Here is a 15317-nt window from a genome sequence, read left to right as displayed (position 1 = left end):
CCCTAGCTTTTGAATATTAAACAAGCATTGGCATTTTCATTTGATATGAAAAGCTTTCATCGACTGAGATACATCCACTGTAATCCATATAATTCATTTCCTTTGCGTTTTCCAAACTCAAGTCAAGTGAAGTTCAAGAAAACTTTGGTTTATTATCATTCCAGCCATATATAAGTCTACAGTGGAAAGAAATGTCATTTCACCAGGTCTGCAGCGCAAATCACCACTTAGTCTGTCTGCTATCATGGATGTTTTGTTCTCTCTCTGTCAATTTCCTCTGTGTCCTCTCTGCTGGAGGATTTGCGGAAGTATTTGTGGCTAAGGAGAAAGTTGAAAAAACATTCTGTGGTTTCCACATGCTGTTATCATTGGTTTGTGGGTGGATATTGACCCTGCCTCGAGGGGCTTACAGTTTGTTTTTGCCATGTCCAGGTTCAAAAATATCTAATCTTTCTTTTCTCTTTCTATCTTTCTTTTTCTTTCATTTCAGGATGAGCTGGACCTCACAGAGAAGCACAGAGAGGCCATGTTTGCCTTACCAGCAGAAAAGAAATGGCAGATATACTGCAGCAAGAAGAAGGTTAGACCTCTCCAACATTAGGTCATTTTGTGTGTGTGTGTGTGTGTGTGTGTGTAGGTGGGTGAGTGTTTTCCTCTCTTATCCTCGGTTGAAAGTTTAGTGCACTAGATCACACTGTCATCCTGTCAGAACAGTGTTTAAACATATCATATATCAAAGTGCTTAACATAATCACCTCTCCGTCTGAAAGAACTGATTCTGGGTTAATGCTCCTTATCTCTACTTTCTCTGCTTAAAATGGCTAATCTATTAAATGTTTCCATTAATCTTTTCATTAACAAATTAAGTGTCAGCTTTTGGATAACTAGACATGTTACACTTCTTAGCAGATGTTTTCAAACCAAAGTGACCTAGAACAGTGCATGCTTCTCTGTAGGATACCCAGTTTGTTGCTGCAGAGAGAGTTTGGTAGTGTCTCAGCCTGTTTCCTTAGGCGTTACTTTCATCAACATCTGAGAACTAAACAAATTATGATTCACAACTCTTTCTATAATGAGAAGCTACTTTCTGCTTGAGAAATGCTCTACTTTACTTATTATTCGTAGCTGTACAAACTAAGCTTAACAAAAGCATGTTTTGTTTAGTTTTTTGCTTATTGGTTTGTTGGCCAGAAGAGCTACCACAAAATACTTTTTTTTCTTTATTTCAGATGGAACGTTTTTTTTTTTTGTTTCTTTCTATCTCAAATGTTATTTCCAAAGCCTTCTTTAAGCTATTTTTTTATTATATGCTAATTATTCTTAACAAAACTAATTTATAACAAATCAATTGTTTTTCTCTTTCGCAGTAATAGCTGGACTTTTCATTCTGCAGTATCAAAACATAACTATGATCAACAAATACAAGATGTAGTGAGAAATATTAGATCATTGGGGGCTCAGAAAACTTCCAGAGGGGTCTCAAATTAAGTCAAAATTACTTTTAAATAAGACAAAACAAGTAAAACAACTATAAAACAAGACATTTCTTATTTTAATTCCTACTGTATTGAAAAACCTGGATATATGAGGTAGTGTGATTTCTAGACATGGAGAAGTCAAATTGTGAGTGAAACATACTTTTAAAAGTCCTTATGCCTAATCCTTAGCCAGTAATTCATAAATAACTAGAAACATCATGAGGCCTTCGAATATTGTTGCAGTCTATGGAATCAAAAGGGTTGAGAATCACTGCATTACTAGCCCTGGGTTATCGACCCACTGTTGAGTTGTGCTAGAAGAACAGTTCTTTAACCTAAAGGGGTCATGACATGGATTTTTAAAACTATTTAATATGTTCCTTGAGGTTTACTTATAACCTTAATAAAGTTTTTTGCACACAAAAAAACAAACAAACAAATAAACATGTGGAAAAATTATTATTTTTAATTCTCATTCTGACCCTCTTTCTAAAACGACCTGTTTTTAAGAGGCGGGTCGTTTAAGGCTTGTCAGTAATCGGCCACTAGGGTTGGGCCGATAGACGATGCCATCGTCCATCGCCGATGGCTGATAGACATCACGATGTTGAGCCGGCATCATGATTCCCCCACCCCCATACCCCCCGCAATTCGCCGCATCCCAATACCGTGTTTGGAAAGAAAATGACGTGTACTAAGGAAATATATTATTTAAGGAAAATATATATTTCAATATTTTCTCTCGCAAATATATCATTGGGTAATTATACTGTATATAAATTGCAGGCATCAGCCGCTATTATGCCTGGCATTGAAACTGCTTTTGAATGCACGACTGCTTTTTAGATTCGCGGTCGCACCTACTCTGTTTATACTATGGAGCGGCAGTACTTACCACACATTTTACAAGATTAGATGTTTGTCAGTGGTGCTCAGGATCTACAAATATTTCGCCATCGTCCTCAGTCATCTCTCCTTACTCTGTTTATGTGGTAAGTGAAATTTTATGTACTGTAATTTAGGAGGCAACCATTAGCAATCTTTATTTGTTTTCCGTGCCTTTCTGAATACGGATTCACGCTTCGGGCACCCCCCCCCACCGAGGACATCATCCGATGCCAATTTTGTAGATATCGCCCAACCCTATCGGCCACTGTTATGATTGGCTAACGTTATCGCATAGGTAGTCTCAGCCTCAGACATCACGCTCACGGAACGTTGGCTAAATGTCTGATGCATATGGTACACAAAAGTGGAAACACTTCAGGAGTTTAGAAGTCGTCGTCGGATTGGTTGAATTATACAGAATTTCTGGGAGACTTGTGTCATGTTCTTTAACGTTCCGTCTGGAAACAAAGATGGCGTGATGCCAAACCCCCTCACGAAAGAAGAAAACCATCGTGTTTACAACTGTGACGACAAAAGCTTATCAGGATTAAATAAACACTGGAAGTTCGCGGCATAGAATCTTTAAAATACGTCCGAGAGTTTTACACACGTGAGTGTTTTGACAACATGATCAAAATAAAACGGTCATTTCCAGACAAAGCATTATGAAATCATTTAATTACAATTTGTGATGGAGCCGCTTCATCACATTTTTGGAGCTTGATTAAATAAATGCTTTGTTTATAATGAGGAGGATTTTTTTAAGCTATGAACTTGCAGGATGTTTTAATGGTACAAAGACCTCTTATATGCCAAAAGATCAAGGCAAATTTGATTTCTCATGTCATGACCCCTTTAGGAAAGGATTCAGTCTTGATTAGCTTGCGATGGGAACAGAATAATTTACTCTGTCCGTGTTGTATTTTGCCATACACAAGGCCATCACATGGGTCTGCTGTTACCACCATGTGATTATGTCAGATTCCTCTAGCGTAATGTTTTTTTAACAAGCAAATCCTGTTTTATGAAATCACACGTATTCATTTTTACTGGACACTGCTGCATATTTAGGTATGCTGGAAACAGTGGGGCCAAGTCATACCATTTATCCTCCATGACCTAATGGAGCTCAGAGAGCAAAGAAAAACCAGTGTGTATCTGAGTTCATTAATGACATCAAACCCTCCATGATGCCACAAACATAAGCCCTGCCAGACTGTTCTTCTGATGTGAATCCATGTGTTTAACTCAAGACAGCATGAGCACTGAAACATGACGCACACACACAGACACAGACACAGACGGTGTCGATGGTTACCTGCCAGTAATGAGACAGCAATACAGTCTGGGTGATAGAAAGCACACTGAAGTGACAAAATCCTGCAGGTCTATAAACTGCAGGCACTTCGATTGTTCTTAGTTAAATGTTGACACAGAAGTGTAAATACCCAGTGACTCAGTAAGCAGACAGTAGTTGCGTCTGAAAGTGCTGTTGTGTACTGCATTTACTAAAATGGTTAATACAGTTCTGTAAGTGTGCATGTGCATAGTAGATAGCATGTGCATAGACACACTGTATTTACTATGCTGGCATTGTCATGTGACCTACAACGTCAGATGATGTTTCCTGAAATGTACAAATATGACACCTTCTCTGGGATAGTAAAAGGTCGGTTAGATGTGCACTTCAGTTTCTTAGTGGAAGCAGCACGTTAACTAGGTATTTTTGAATTTATGAATTCTACATATTTGGACATGCTAATGATTTGATGTATGTTTTTGCGCACTATAATAGAAGAGTTTTAGAGTAGTAGGAGATATTTTCGACATAGGGAGTATGTTATATGAAAAAGTGTGCTTGTCAAACCATTTCATGGCGCTTTCAGTAGAGATTTATAAGCATAATTTGATATTCTGGATGTTACCAAAAAGCCAAACATTTGGTTATGACAGTTAACATGAATGGCTGATATTATAAATCTGTTCTTTAGAAATTTTATAGAAAATTAAAAACAAACTAAAGTTATTATTAAAATATTGTTATATGCACATAGCGACTCACTCTGACATGCCCTGTAAACAGTCTTAAATTGATAGTGCCCTGATTTTCTGACTTTCTGGGTTAAATTCACAAACTTTTTTGTCAGCTGAATCTGTTTGACCTAAAATATTTCATTGATTTCATTTGACATGTTAAATGGATAGTTCACCCAAAAATGAAAATTCTGTCATTAATTACTCACCCTCATGTCGTTCCAAACCCATAAGACCTTCGTTCATCTTCAGAACACAAGATATTTTTGATGAAATCCGAGAGCTTTCTGACCCTCTCGTAGCTTCAAAACATTATGGTTAGGCCACTGATGTCACATGGACTATTTTAACGATGTCCTTAATACCTTTCTGGGCCTTGAACATGTCTGTTGCGTTGCTGTCTATGCAGGGTCAGAAAGCTCTCGGATTTCATCAAAAATATTTTAATTTGTGTTCCGAAGATGAACGAAGGTCTTATAGGTTTGGAAAGGCTTGAGGGTGATTAATTAATCACAGAATTTTCATTAATTTAACAACATATTTGCATGTTCAGGGTTCTCTAAAGTTGGTTAAGAGTCACATGACATGCTGGCAAGGAAGTATTTATTTTAATAGGTTTTTAATTTTTTTTTTTTAAATTTATTTATTATAATTTTTAATTTTAATTTAAATTTTTAATATTAGCATTTCATCAACTCATGAACCACCAGGGGATCGCAAACCCCAGTTTATAAACCTTGCCATAATCTGTCTCTATCTTTTTGATATTTCTGGGTTGAATTGAATTTAAATTTTTAAAACGGGTAGAAAAAAAAAATTATCCATTACTGGCATTTACTTTGAAAAACAATGTCTAACACTGATTAATAAAAAAGCAGAAATTGTCAAACAAGTGATATGGAACAGATATATTGTGCATTTCTTGTCTTTACCTGATATAGTTTCAGAGGGATGAACAAGAATTCAGACTTTAGCTGACCTCCGATTATTCTCTAGATATGTGATATGGAAAGATTCTTTTCAGCTTCAGCGCAATGAAGGTAAAGGAATCTCCCCATGCTTGATATACCATAATACGATTAAAAGAAAGCTCCCCACTGGGATTTTCTTAGATGTTCTTATCTTTGAGTTGTAGTGGTTCAAAAGCTGGTATTGGTTACAGGTCGGCCATCTGTCTGGCCATGACATCTTTTCTTGTATAGCCATATATGCTGTGTCCCAATTACAGACCTAATTACTCATTGTCATGGGACACCGAGCCGAAAGAGGGCATGACGTGAAGTAGGACGTTCAAAATTGTCTTTTGACTTCTAGGCTTTTTTTTTATTTTTATAAATGTTGCGTAAATGACCTGCTTTCTGACCTGATCCTCGTTTTTGGAAGAGTATCAGAGCGCGCGGTTGGCCAGATCGGGATGCCGTTTTGTGTTTTGATAAGTGTCTTTCAGCCACATTTAATTTCACTCTACTTGCATGAGGAGGTCATGCTCCGCGATTCAACACATGGAACCAATGAAAAAGATTTAAGACGGTGAGCGGATGGATGAGATTAAGGAAGAATATGTCTGCCGTGAGACGGCCCGTGGCTGTGCAACAGCATTCATGCAGACTCAGCACAGTGCCCAGCCTGGGACTAGTAAAACAGGGGCTTGGCGCTCTTCCCTTGGGCTTCAGTCTGGGATAGGAGGGTGGAAGGATAAGGGAAGCAGTGGTTGGTCCAAAGCAAACAGGAAGGCCTCCATTTGCAGGTGCAGATTATGTTATCTGCAAGGACTGGGGGCTTTTGATAGGTCTGTCAACCCTGGGAAACAACACTCACAGCAGTCATCTCTTTTATTAAATTCTCTTTCCACATATTTATAAGGTGCTGGACTGTTAATGCAATATGTTAATTTATGAATTATATCTTAAAAATACACTACCATTCAAACATTTGTAGTCGGTGAGAATACTTTTAATACTTGTATTCAGGAAGGATGCATTAAATTGATCAAAAGTGACATTTAAAGACATTTGTAATACAAACAACTTTTATTTCAAATAAATGCTGTTCTTTTGAACTTTATATTCATCAAAAAATCCAGAAAGAATGTGTTATGTTTCAACTGATATTAAGCAAAAATCTGTTTTCAACATTGTTAGTAATATATAAGAAATGTCAAAAATGTTTCTCTTAGAGACCCCTTTTGTTTTTTTATTGCTTGAGCTGAAAATGCTAACCTCAAAAACTGGCATCCTCCAAACTCATAGCTACATTAGTTTCTTTGGAGTTTAAAGTTAAAACCTTATTTGGTCAGATGATCTGATCAGATAACTGTTCACATTGTACTTTATGATATATGAACCTGTCACAAAATGCAGGCTCTGCAAAGAGGTAGTTATTGCAGGATGGGGCAGTAAAAAAAAACTATTTTTAAAGACGGCAAACCCAGGCGAGAGAACAGCATATGCAGTTGCTCATTTCACAATCTAAACAAATACTGTATGTCTGTGTAATTTCAAAGTTCAGATAGTATTTGAAAAGCTTAATTCTGACAGTTTTTGGCACAAAAACTATACTAACTTTATAAATGTACCAAAAGAAGAAATAAAATGCTAAAAATGCTCCTCTAAAAAGGACATATCATGTAGAAACTATATATTTTTTGCTCGTTTGAAAATGAAATATAATATTTTTGCATTGAAAGCAGCTAATGATATGTGAAGGCCAGTCATATCAAAGAATAGTTACATAATCATGTACTGTATGAACTGTTTTATAGTCTTTTTATGTGCAGTTGTTAATTCTGAGGGTCAGAAAAATGCTTAAAAATGATCACGCAAATCTATGACTGAACTTCAGGGAAAACACAATATGTTTATAATATGGGCTTTTGAAGTCATGAAAGCATCTTTTGTGCCTCTTTGGTGCTTCTGAAAGTGTGACAGGACAGTATAGTGCTCTTATGGCCCCTGTGAAGAGCGAGGGCTATTTTAAGTTTGATTGCCAAACTGTTCTGCTGACGTTTCTTTCTAGGTGTGCTGAGCACAATGATTATTCACCTGTGCCCTGAACTCAATGTCTCAGTGCGCTCAGGTGTGCAAGCTCTGCTGGCTCAAGACCAAAGCTTGTGGTACGATATCATCTGTCCTGCTCCTGGCAAAGGACGATTAAGAATAGTCAGTCTGGATATCCATCTGACTCGCCTCAATTGTCCCCATTGTGGAAAAATAAACATCTGTAATCAGAGCTCTCTGATTTCTACAAAATAAATTGATGCCATTGTAATCTTCCACTCTCTATCTGAATGCTTAAGCATTCAGTGAACTGGGCTGAAGAGGAAGAGTCTTGGACTCTTGGATTTTTTTTTTTTTTTTTTTTTTTTTAGGTCAGGGGCTATCAAGCTTTTTGCCAGAGTTTCTTGGGCAGTGGGCCAACAAATACTTAGTCAAGTGGGTTCAATCGAGCAGAGTGAGTCTCTGACCCGCTGCTGTCTGGCAGATGTTAAAGATTAGTCCTGGAGCACTGCAGTCAACATTGACTGTTTCAATCTGAGTTACGAATATAATAAATGCATAAATCTGAAAAATCAGCATTTTTATTATCTTAAAGAATTTAATCGGTGTTATTTATTTTGTTTATTTGTGTCTTTGGCCAGTTACACTACATTTTTTGTTCCATTGACTTCCATTTATACACTTGCGAATGTGGGAGACAGGAGACGTAAGCTCCAGTGTATTCCAAAGTTCAAGTTCGGTGTTCATATGACAAGAAGATGTGTGTCTAATACAACATTGGCGTGATGTATTAGCAGAATGCTACTTTTTTCAATCTTCAGGATTGGAGCAATGCAGTGAAGTAAAGTAAAATTATGTATTATATGCAGAATTGTTTTTGTTTTTTAAGACGCCAGTGAACGAGATGTCATATTATGAGCATTGCAGTGTCCATAGAATTTTTTTGTACACAAATTCTAGTGTGAATGTTCGGTGTGATAAACACTTGAATTTCAATGAATGGGTTTTGCATGCCATCAAAGAGAGTTTTTATGACAAGGTTTTTTTTATTTCTAAACTCTTTTCCATCGCAATGCAAAAAACTGTCCAAAAGAAAGAAAACAAAAATGCAGTTTTTTTTGTGGTAAGTTTTTTTTCACTGCTGTAAAATGACAACTATTTTGCTAAACAACAGTGAATAGCTGAGAAAGAATTTGGAATCTTGTTTCTGTTCTCTTGTATTAGGTGTTGTTTGATAAACATCATAACGAATACAGAAATTTGACTGGCAGTTTGAAATCACGTAAATGCTGTGTGACTTCCTTTCTTCTCCATGACAAGCGAGTGTCTGAAATGGAAAATTGTGCTGCTTTGTGTACCAGGGTAACCAGGGTATTGCTGCTTAAAAGAGCAGCCTGTTGTCAGAAAGTGAAATTGCATTTTCATTCAGCTTGTCTGCTGTTTTTTGCACATTGTTCTGAACAGACAAATCATGTTCGAAAATCACACTGAATATTCATACAGAACAAACTTTTTGGTGTGAATAGGCCTTTATCTTTTTGCTTCCATCCAGCATTTTTTGTGTGGTATTTCAAAATATGCTGGCTAGTTTCACTTGACTGCTATGCAACAATTAAGATTGTTCAGCTCATTTTTGGTGGTTATTTAAAAAATGAGCTTTAAACTGCTTGTTGATTCTTGTCAGTTAGGTATTTCAGATCTTTGGGCTGATTCATCTTCCTGTTATCTGATTTCTTGAAATTCTAATTATCTGAACTGAACACATTGAAGCACGGCTGGTTCCTAGAAACGGCGTCCCTCCAAACCAACCTCAACCAACAATATCAACAGTCGTTATGACATGTCTGTCTGAGAATGAAGTGCTCATGGGATAAGAGCAGAGGAAAGTCCTTCCACAGCATGAGAGTGAGTCCTGCCAGAGATCCACATTAATGCTTTACTCATTAAGGCCAAATGGTGAGTGGGGAGTTGAGAAGAAATATGCAGGACAGTGGAAGATCAGGGGTCTCAGTCCGGCATCCAAAACTCCCCACTCGTCCGAACAGATGCCCATTTGTGAGCTGCCATCATCTTCCAAAAGACTTGGCAGAGCCGGGTGTGAGACGTTCCATGCAGTTGCTGCAAAGGAGCTCATTGCCATGCCAGATTTTTTCCTTTCCTGTGTGTTCGGTGAACAGAAGCTACAATTAAACTCCCTATTAGTGGCCGTGCGGGCAGCCTGTGCTTGTTTTGAGAAGGAAGTCGACACACTTTACAAGTTGCACTCGTTTTTGATTCATTACTCCCTATGTTGCTCCCTACTTTTCTTCTTGTCTTCTGAATCATACTGCATTTTCTGCTCTTCAGAGCTGTGCTAATGCGGCATTGGCTCAATCTGGGATCCGTGTTGTTTCTCTAGTGTCTGTGAATCTCGGCTGGCCTACTTAAAGCGTGTGCTATTTCTGCCAGCGCTTTGAGTGTGATGTTCTGTTTCAAATCTGTTTTTTCTGAATCTGTATGTTTGGGTACATGTGATGATCACATGGGAACATATGCAGTGTGAATCTTATTGCATGTTTGATTTGCTTTGGTTACATATAAGCAATAAATGTTACTCAAGTGAAATGAGATATGAAATGAATCCCAGCTTCAAACTACTAAGAAATAATATGAAAAAAACAGATTAAAGGGCAAAATGAGCGACAGAGTAAATAAATGCCTCTCACATTAGCCAGTTCACGCTTTTGTCAGCTGAATATTTGGTTTCACACAACTGGTCGGTATCAAAATAAGATCTTTTCAAGATAAAGATCATTTTTTATTGCTGTGGACTCGGGAACGTCTCATTCCCACCGAAGCGTCCAAATGATGTCATTCCCAATAACATCCCAAAACCACACATTCCTTCTCACCTCATTCCCAATATGTTGTTTCACATTCCTCTATTCCCAGTGTCATGTTCCTGTTGTGTGGGCTCTGATCGGTGTACACACATCTCGTGTCCCGGCATCATGCAGAGGGCAGCGTGGATTAATGACGTGTGCTTGAAGTGAAAACAAGAGTTGTATTTATGTTTGGTTTTTTTATATACTCATGCTGACATGCTTAAACTAATGTCTCAAAGATAGATTTTTAAGGTGATGTGTGTTAATTCTGTGCCTTTTGATCCTTTTTTTAAATTTTTCTCAGGAACAAGAGGAGAATAAAGGTGCTACTAGCTGGCCAGAGTACTACATTGACCAGCTCAATTCAATGGCAGCTGTAAGTATGTCTTTTTTGAAGACTTTTCTTTGTCCTTTAACATTCATGAACTCGTCTTCTTTTAATAACTGATTATACATTTTATATTGCCATTGGATGTTGAGGACTTAAAGGGATAGCTCACCCAAAAATGTAAATTCTGCCATTAATTACTCACCCTCATGTCATTATAAACACATAAGACCTTCATTCATCTTCGGAACACAAATTAAGATATTTTTGATGAAATTCGAAAGCTTTCTGACCCTCCATAGGCCGAGAAGGTACCAAGAACATTGACAAAATAGTCCATGTGACATCAATGGTTCAACCATAATTTTATGAACAGGCACTAGGGTGATGCAGAGGAGAAGAATTGTTGTTTAGTAAAATTGAGTTTTTTTGCGCAACAAAAAGTATTCTCATAACTTCATAAAATTACGGTTGAACCACTGATGTCACATGGACAATTCGATGTTCTTGGTACCTTTCTGGGCCTTGAACGTGGTAGGACCCTTGCTGTCTGTGGAGGGTCAAAAAGCAGAAATTAAGAAATATCTTAATTTGTGTTCCGAAGGTGAACGAAAGTCTTACGGGTTTGGGACGACATGAGGGGGACTAATTGACGACAGAATTTAAATTTTTGGGTGAACTATCCCTTTAAAGCATGTGATATGTAATATCCATGGTTAGAAATGTACATAACACATGTAAGCCTCTAGTGTAAGAATGGTATCTCATTTTATTTTACAGAGGAAAACTCTGTTGGCCTTGGAGAAGGAAGAAGAGGAGGAACGCAACAAGACTATTGAAAGCCTGAAAACGGCACTGCGGACACAACCTATGAGGTCTGCACATTGTAACACAAATAGATACACACGCTCTGTCTTTATCAAATATAAGTCCCCTAAATTTGTATTTGATCACTTATATCACTTATATACACAGTATCTCACAGAAGTGAGTACACCCCTCACATTTTTGTAAATATTTTATTATATCTTTTCATGTGACAACACTGAAGAAATTACACTTTGCTACAATGTAAAATAGTGAGTGTACAGCTTGTATAACAGTGTAAATTTGTTGTCCCCTCAAAATAACTCAACACACAGCCATTAATGTCTAAACCGCTGGCCACAAAAGTGAGTACACCCCTAAGTGAAAATGTCCAAATTGGGCCCAAAGTGTCAATATTTTGTGTGGCCACCATTATTTTCCAGCACTGCCTTAACCCTCTTGGGCATGGAGTTAACTAGAGCTTCACAGGTTGCCACTGGAGTCCTCTTCCATGACGACATCACGGAGCTGGTGGATGTTAGAGACCTTGCGCTTCTCCACCTTCCGTTTGAGGATGCCCCACAGATGCTCAATAGGGTTTAGGTCTGGAGACATGCTTGGCCAGTCCATCACCTTTACCCTCAGCTTCTTTAGCAAGGCACTCATGCAGCCCCAGACCATGACACTCCCACCACCATGCTTGACTGTAGGCAAGACACACTTGTCTTTGTACTCCTCACCTGTTTGCCGCCACACACGCTTGACACCATCTGAACCAAATAAGTTTATCTTGGTCTCATCAGACCACAGGACATGGTTCCAGTAATCCATGTCCTTAGTCTGCTTGTCTTCAGCAAACTGTTTGCGGGCTTTCTTGTGCATCATCTTTAGAAGAGGCTTCCTTCTGGGACGACAGCCATGCAGACCAATTTGATGCAGTGTGCGGCGTATAGTCTGAGCACTGACAGGCTGACCCCCACCCTTCAACCTCTGCAGCAATGCTGGCAGCACTCATACGTCTATTTCCCAAACACAACCTCTGGATATGACGCTGAGCATGTGCACTCAACTTCTTTGGTCGACCATGGCGAGGCCTGTTCTGAGTGGAACCTGTCCTGTTAAACCGCTGTATGGTCTTGGCCACCATGCTGCAGCTCAGTTTCAGGGTCTTGGCAGTCTTCTTATACCCTAGCCATCTTTATGTAGAGCAACAATTCTTTTTTTCAGATCCTCAGAGAGTTCTTTGCCATGAGGTGCCATGTTGAACTTCCAGTGACCAGTATGAGAGAGTGAGAGCGAGACTTTGTAACACTAATGAGTCACATGACACCGGGGAGAGAAAATGGCTAATTGGGCCCAATTTGGACATTTTCACTTAGGGGTGTACTCACTTTGTGAGTTATTATGAGGGGACAGCAGATTTACACTGTTATACAAGCTGTACACTCACTACTTTACATTGTAGCAAAGTGCCATTTCTTCAGTGTTGTCACATGAAAAGATATAATAAAATTCAGTGAGGGGTGTACTCACTTCTGTGAGATACTGTATACTGTATATATATATATATAATGGTATTTTGTTATATAATATCAAGATACTCATAGGATTTGAAATGTGGTTTTAAGTGTTTATGCTACTGTTCAAATTTTATTTTTAACTAATAATTTTATTTAGCAAAAGTGACAGTGAAGACATTTAAAATGTTACAAAAGATTTCTATTTCAAATAAATTTTGAACTTTCTATTCATCAGTCCTGAAAAAAATTAAGCAGCACAACAGTTTTCAACACTGATAATAATAAGAAATGTTTCTTAAGCAACAAATCAGCATATTGGAATAATTTCTGAAGAATTATGTGACGGGGAAGACAGGAGTAATACAAATTCAGCTTTGCTATCACATACAGTGGGTACGGAACGTATTCAGACCCCCTTAAATATTTCACTCTTTGTTATATTGCAGCCATTTGCTAAACTCATTTAAGTTCTTTTTTCCTCATTAATGTACACACAGCACCCCATATTGACAGAAAAACACAGAGTTGTTGACATTTTTGCAGATTTATTAAAAAAGAAAAACTGAAATATCACATGATCCTAAGTATTCAGACCCTTTGCTCAGTATTTAGTAGAAGCACCCTTTTGATCTAATACAGCCATGAGTCTTTTTGGGAAAGATGCAACAAGTTTTTCACACCTGGATTTGGGGATCCTCTGCCATTCCTCCTTGCAGATCCTCTCCAGTTCTGTCAGGTTGGATGGTAAAGCGTTGGTGGACAGCCATTTTAGGTCTCTCCAGAGATGCTCAATTGGGTTTAAGTCAGGGCTCTGGCTGGGCCATTCAAGAACAGTCACGGAGTTGTTGTGAAGCCACTCCTTCGTTATTTTAGCTGTGTGCTTAGGGTCATTGTCTTATTGGAAGGTAAACCTTCGGCCCAGTCTAAGGTCCTGAGCACTCTGGAGAAGGTTTTCGTCCAGGATATCCCTGTACTTGGCCGCATTCATCTTTCCCTCGATTGCAACCAGTCGTCCTGTCCCTGCAGCTGAAAAACACCCCCACAGCATGATGCTGCCACCACCATGCTTCACTGTTGGGACTGTAATGGACAGGTGATGAGCAATGCCTGGTTTTCTCCACACATACCGCTTAGAATTAAGGCCAAAAAGTTCTATCTTGGTCTCATCAGACCAGAGAATCTTATTCAGGTGTTTTTTAGCAAACTCCATGCAGGCTTTCATGTGTCTTGCACTGAGGAGAGGTTTCCGTCGGGCCACTCTGCCATAAAGCCCCGACTGGTGGAGGGCTGCAGTGATGGTTGACTTTCTTTAGTTTTTCTTTTTTAATAAATCTGCAAAAATGTCAACAATTCTGTGTTTTTCTGTCAATATGGGGTGCTGTGTGTACATTAATGAGGGAAAAAATGAACTTAAATGATTTTAGCAAATGGCTGCAATATAACAAAGAGTGCAAAATTTAAGGGGGTCTGAATACTTTCTGTACCCACTGTACACACATACATCCATTTTAAAATGTATTCAAATAGAAAAAGTTATTTTGTATTGTAATAATATACAATATTACTGTTTTTACTGTAAAACAAAATGCAGCCTTGGCGAGCATAAGAGACCTATTTTGTAAACAGAAAAATAGAAAACAGTTATTTTTGCATTGCAATAATATTTTAAAACATTTCTTTTTTGGTTCACTTTATATCTTCATATTTTCTCTAAGCTCATATTATTGCTTTAACTTGAAGATAAGGACAGCTGTCTCAGGGCAATAGTTTAACACGTCAATGATTTTTCCATTGGCAAGCACCTCACTCTGTTATTAAACAAACGCTTCCCTTATGGTGTGTGCTTTGGGTCTCATTATGCAAATGAGATTACTTTCATCACACACATGTGTTTGATTAGTGGTTCCTGCATTCACCATTTGATCCTGGGGTCACAGGTCATCAGCACTGACCTCTGCGGAGCTCGGGTCAAAGCACTCCAGCCCTCTTTGTGCCTAATAACATTCAGGCTGCATATCAAACCATTCCTTTCACAACTTAAGGCAATTGTATTTAAAGTCAAGTGCTTTATTGGGGCTATAAATCAGTCTAGCTACTGATGTGATATATTATTTCACATTCATCACCTCCTTGTGGAGTCAATCATTTTCAGATTTACAAATTGTTTTCAGAGCGGTGGCCTAGCGGTTAACACACATGCTTGGGTTGGTGCTCATGTTGCAAATTTACTGTGGGTTTGAATCCAACCCATGTCATGTGGCAGTCCCATTGCATCATCTCCCCATCATTTCCTGTCATCTCTTCACTTTTGCTAATAAATAAAATGAAACTTTTATCTAAAAGTATAAATATATTTTTATTTTAAATACATATATTTACATTTAAATCTATATAAAAATGAA

The 15317-nt window shown here is 38.1% G+C and overlaps 1 protein-coding gene across 3 annotated transcripts in view; it reads left to right on the top strand.

The window, feature by feature from the left end:
• The window catches only part of daam1b (dishevelled associated activator of morphogenesis 1b), an 83310-nt gene that overhangs the window by 45658 nt on the left and 22335 nt on the right, over positions 1-15317 (top strand). For all 3 annotated transcript variants that reach the window (XM_058755565.1, XM_058755563.1, XM_058755564.1), the window contains exons 3-5: positions 491-580; positions 10565-10636; positions 11369-11463. In XM_058755565.1, the coding sequence (XP_058611548.1) occupies positions 491-580; positions 10565-10636; positions 11369-11463 (257 nt within the window). The remainder of the gene's footprint in view (positions 1-490; positions 581-10564; positions 10637-11368; positions 11464-15317) is intronic.

Source organism: Onychostoma macrolepis, chromosome 20 (assembly GCF_012432095.1).
Source record: "Onychostoma macrolepis isolate SWU-2019 chromosome 20, ASM1243209v1, whole genome shotgun sequence".
In the NCBI taxonomy this organism is placed as follows: Eukaryota; Metazoa; Chordata; class Actinopteri; order Cypriniformes; family Cyprinidae; genus Onychostoma; species Onychostoma macrolepis.
The sequence above is the reverse complement of the archived record's forward strand: the minus strand, read 5'-3'. Positions and strand labels throughout refer to the sequence as shown.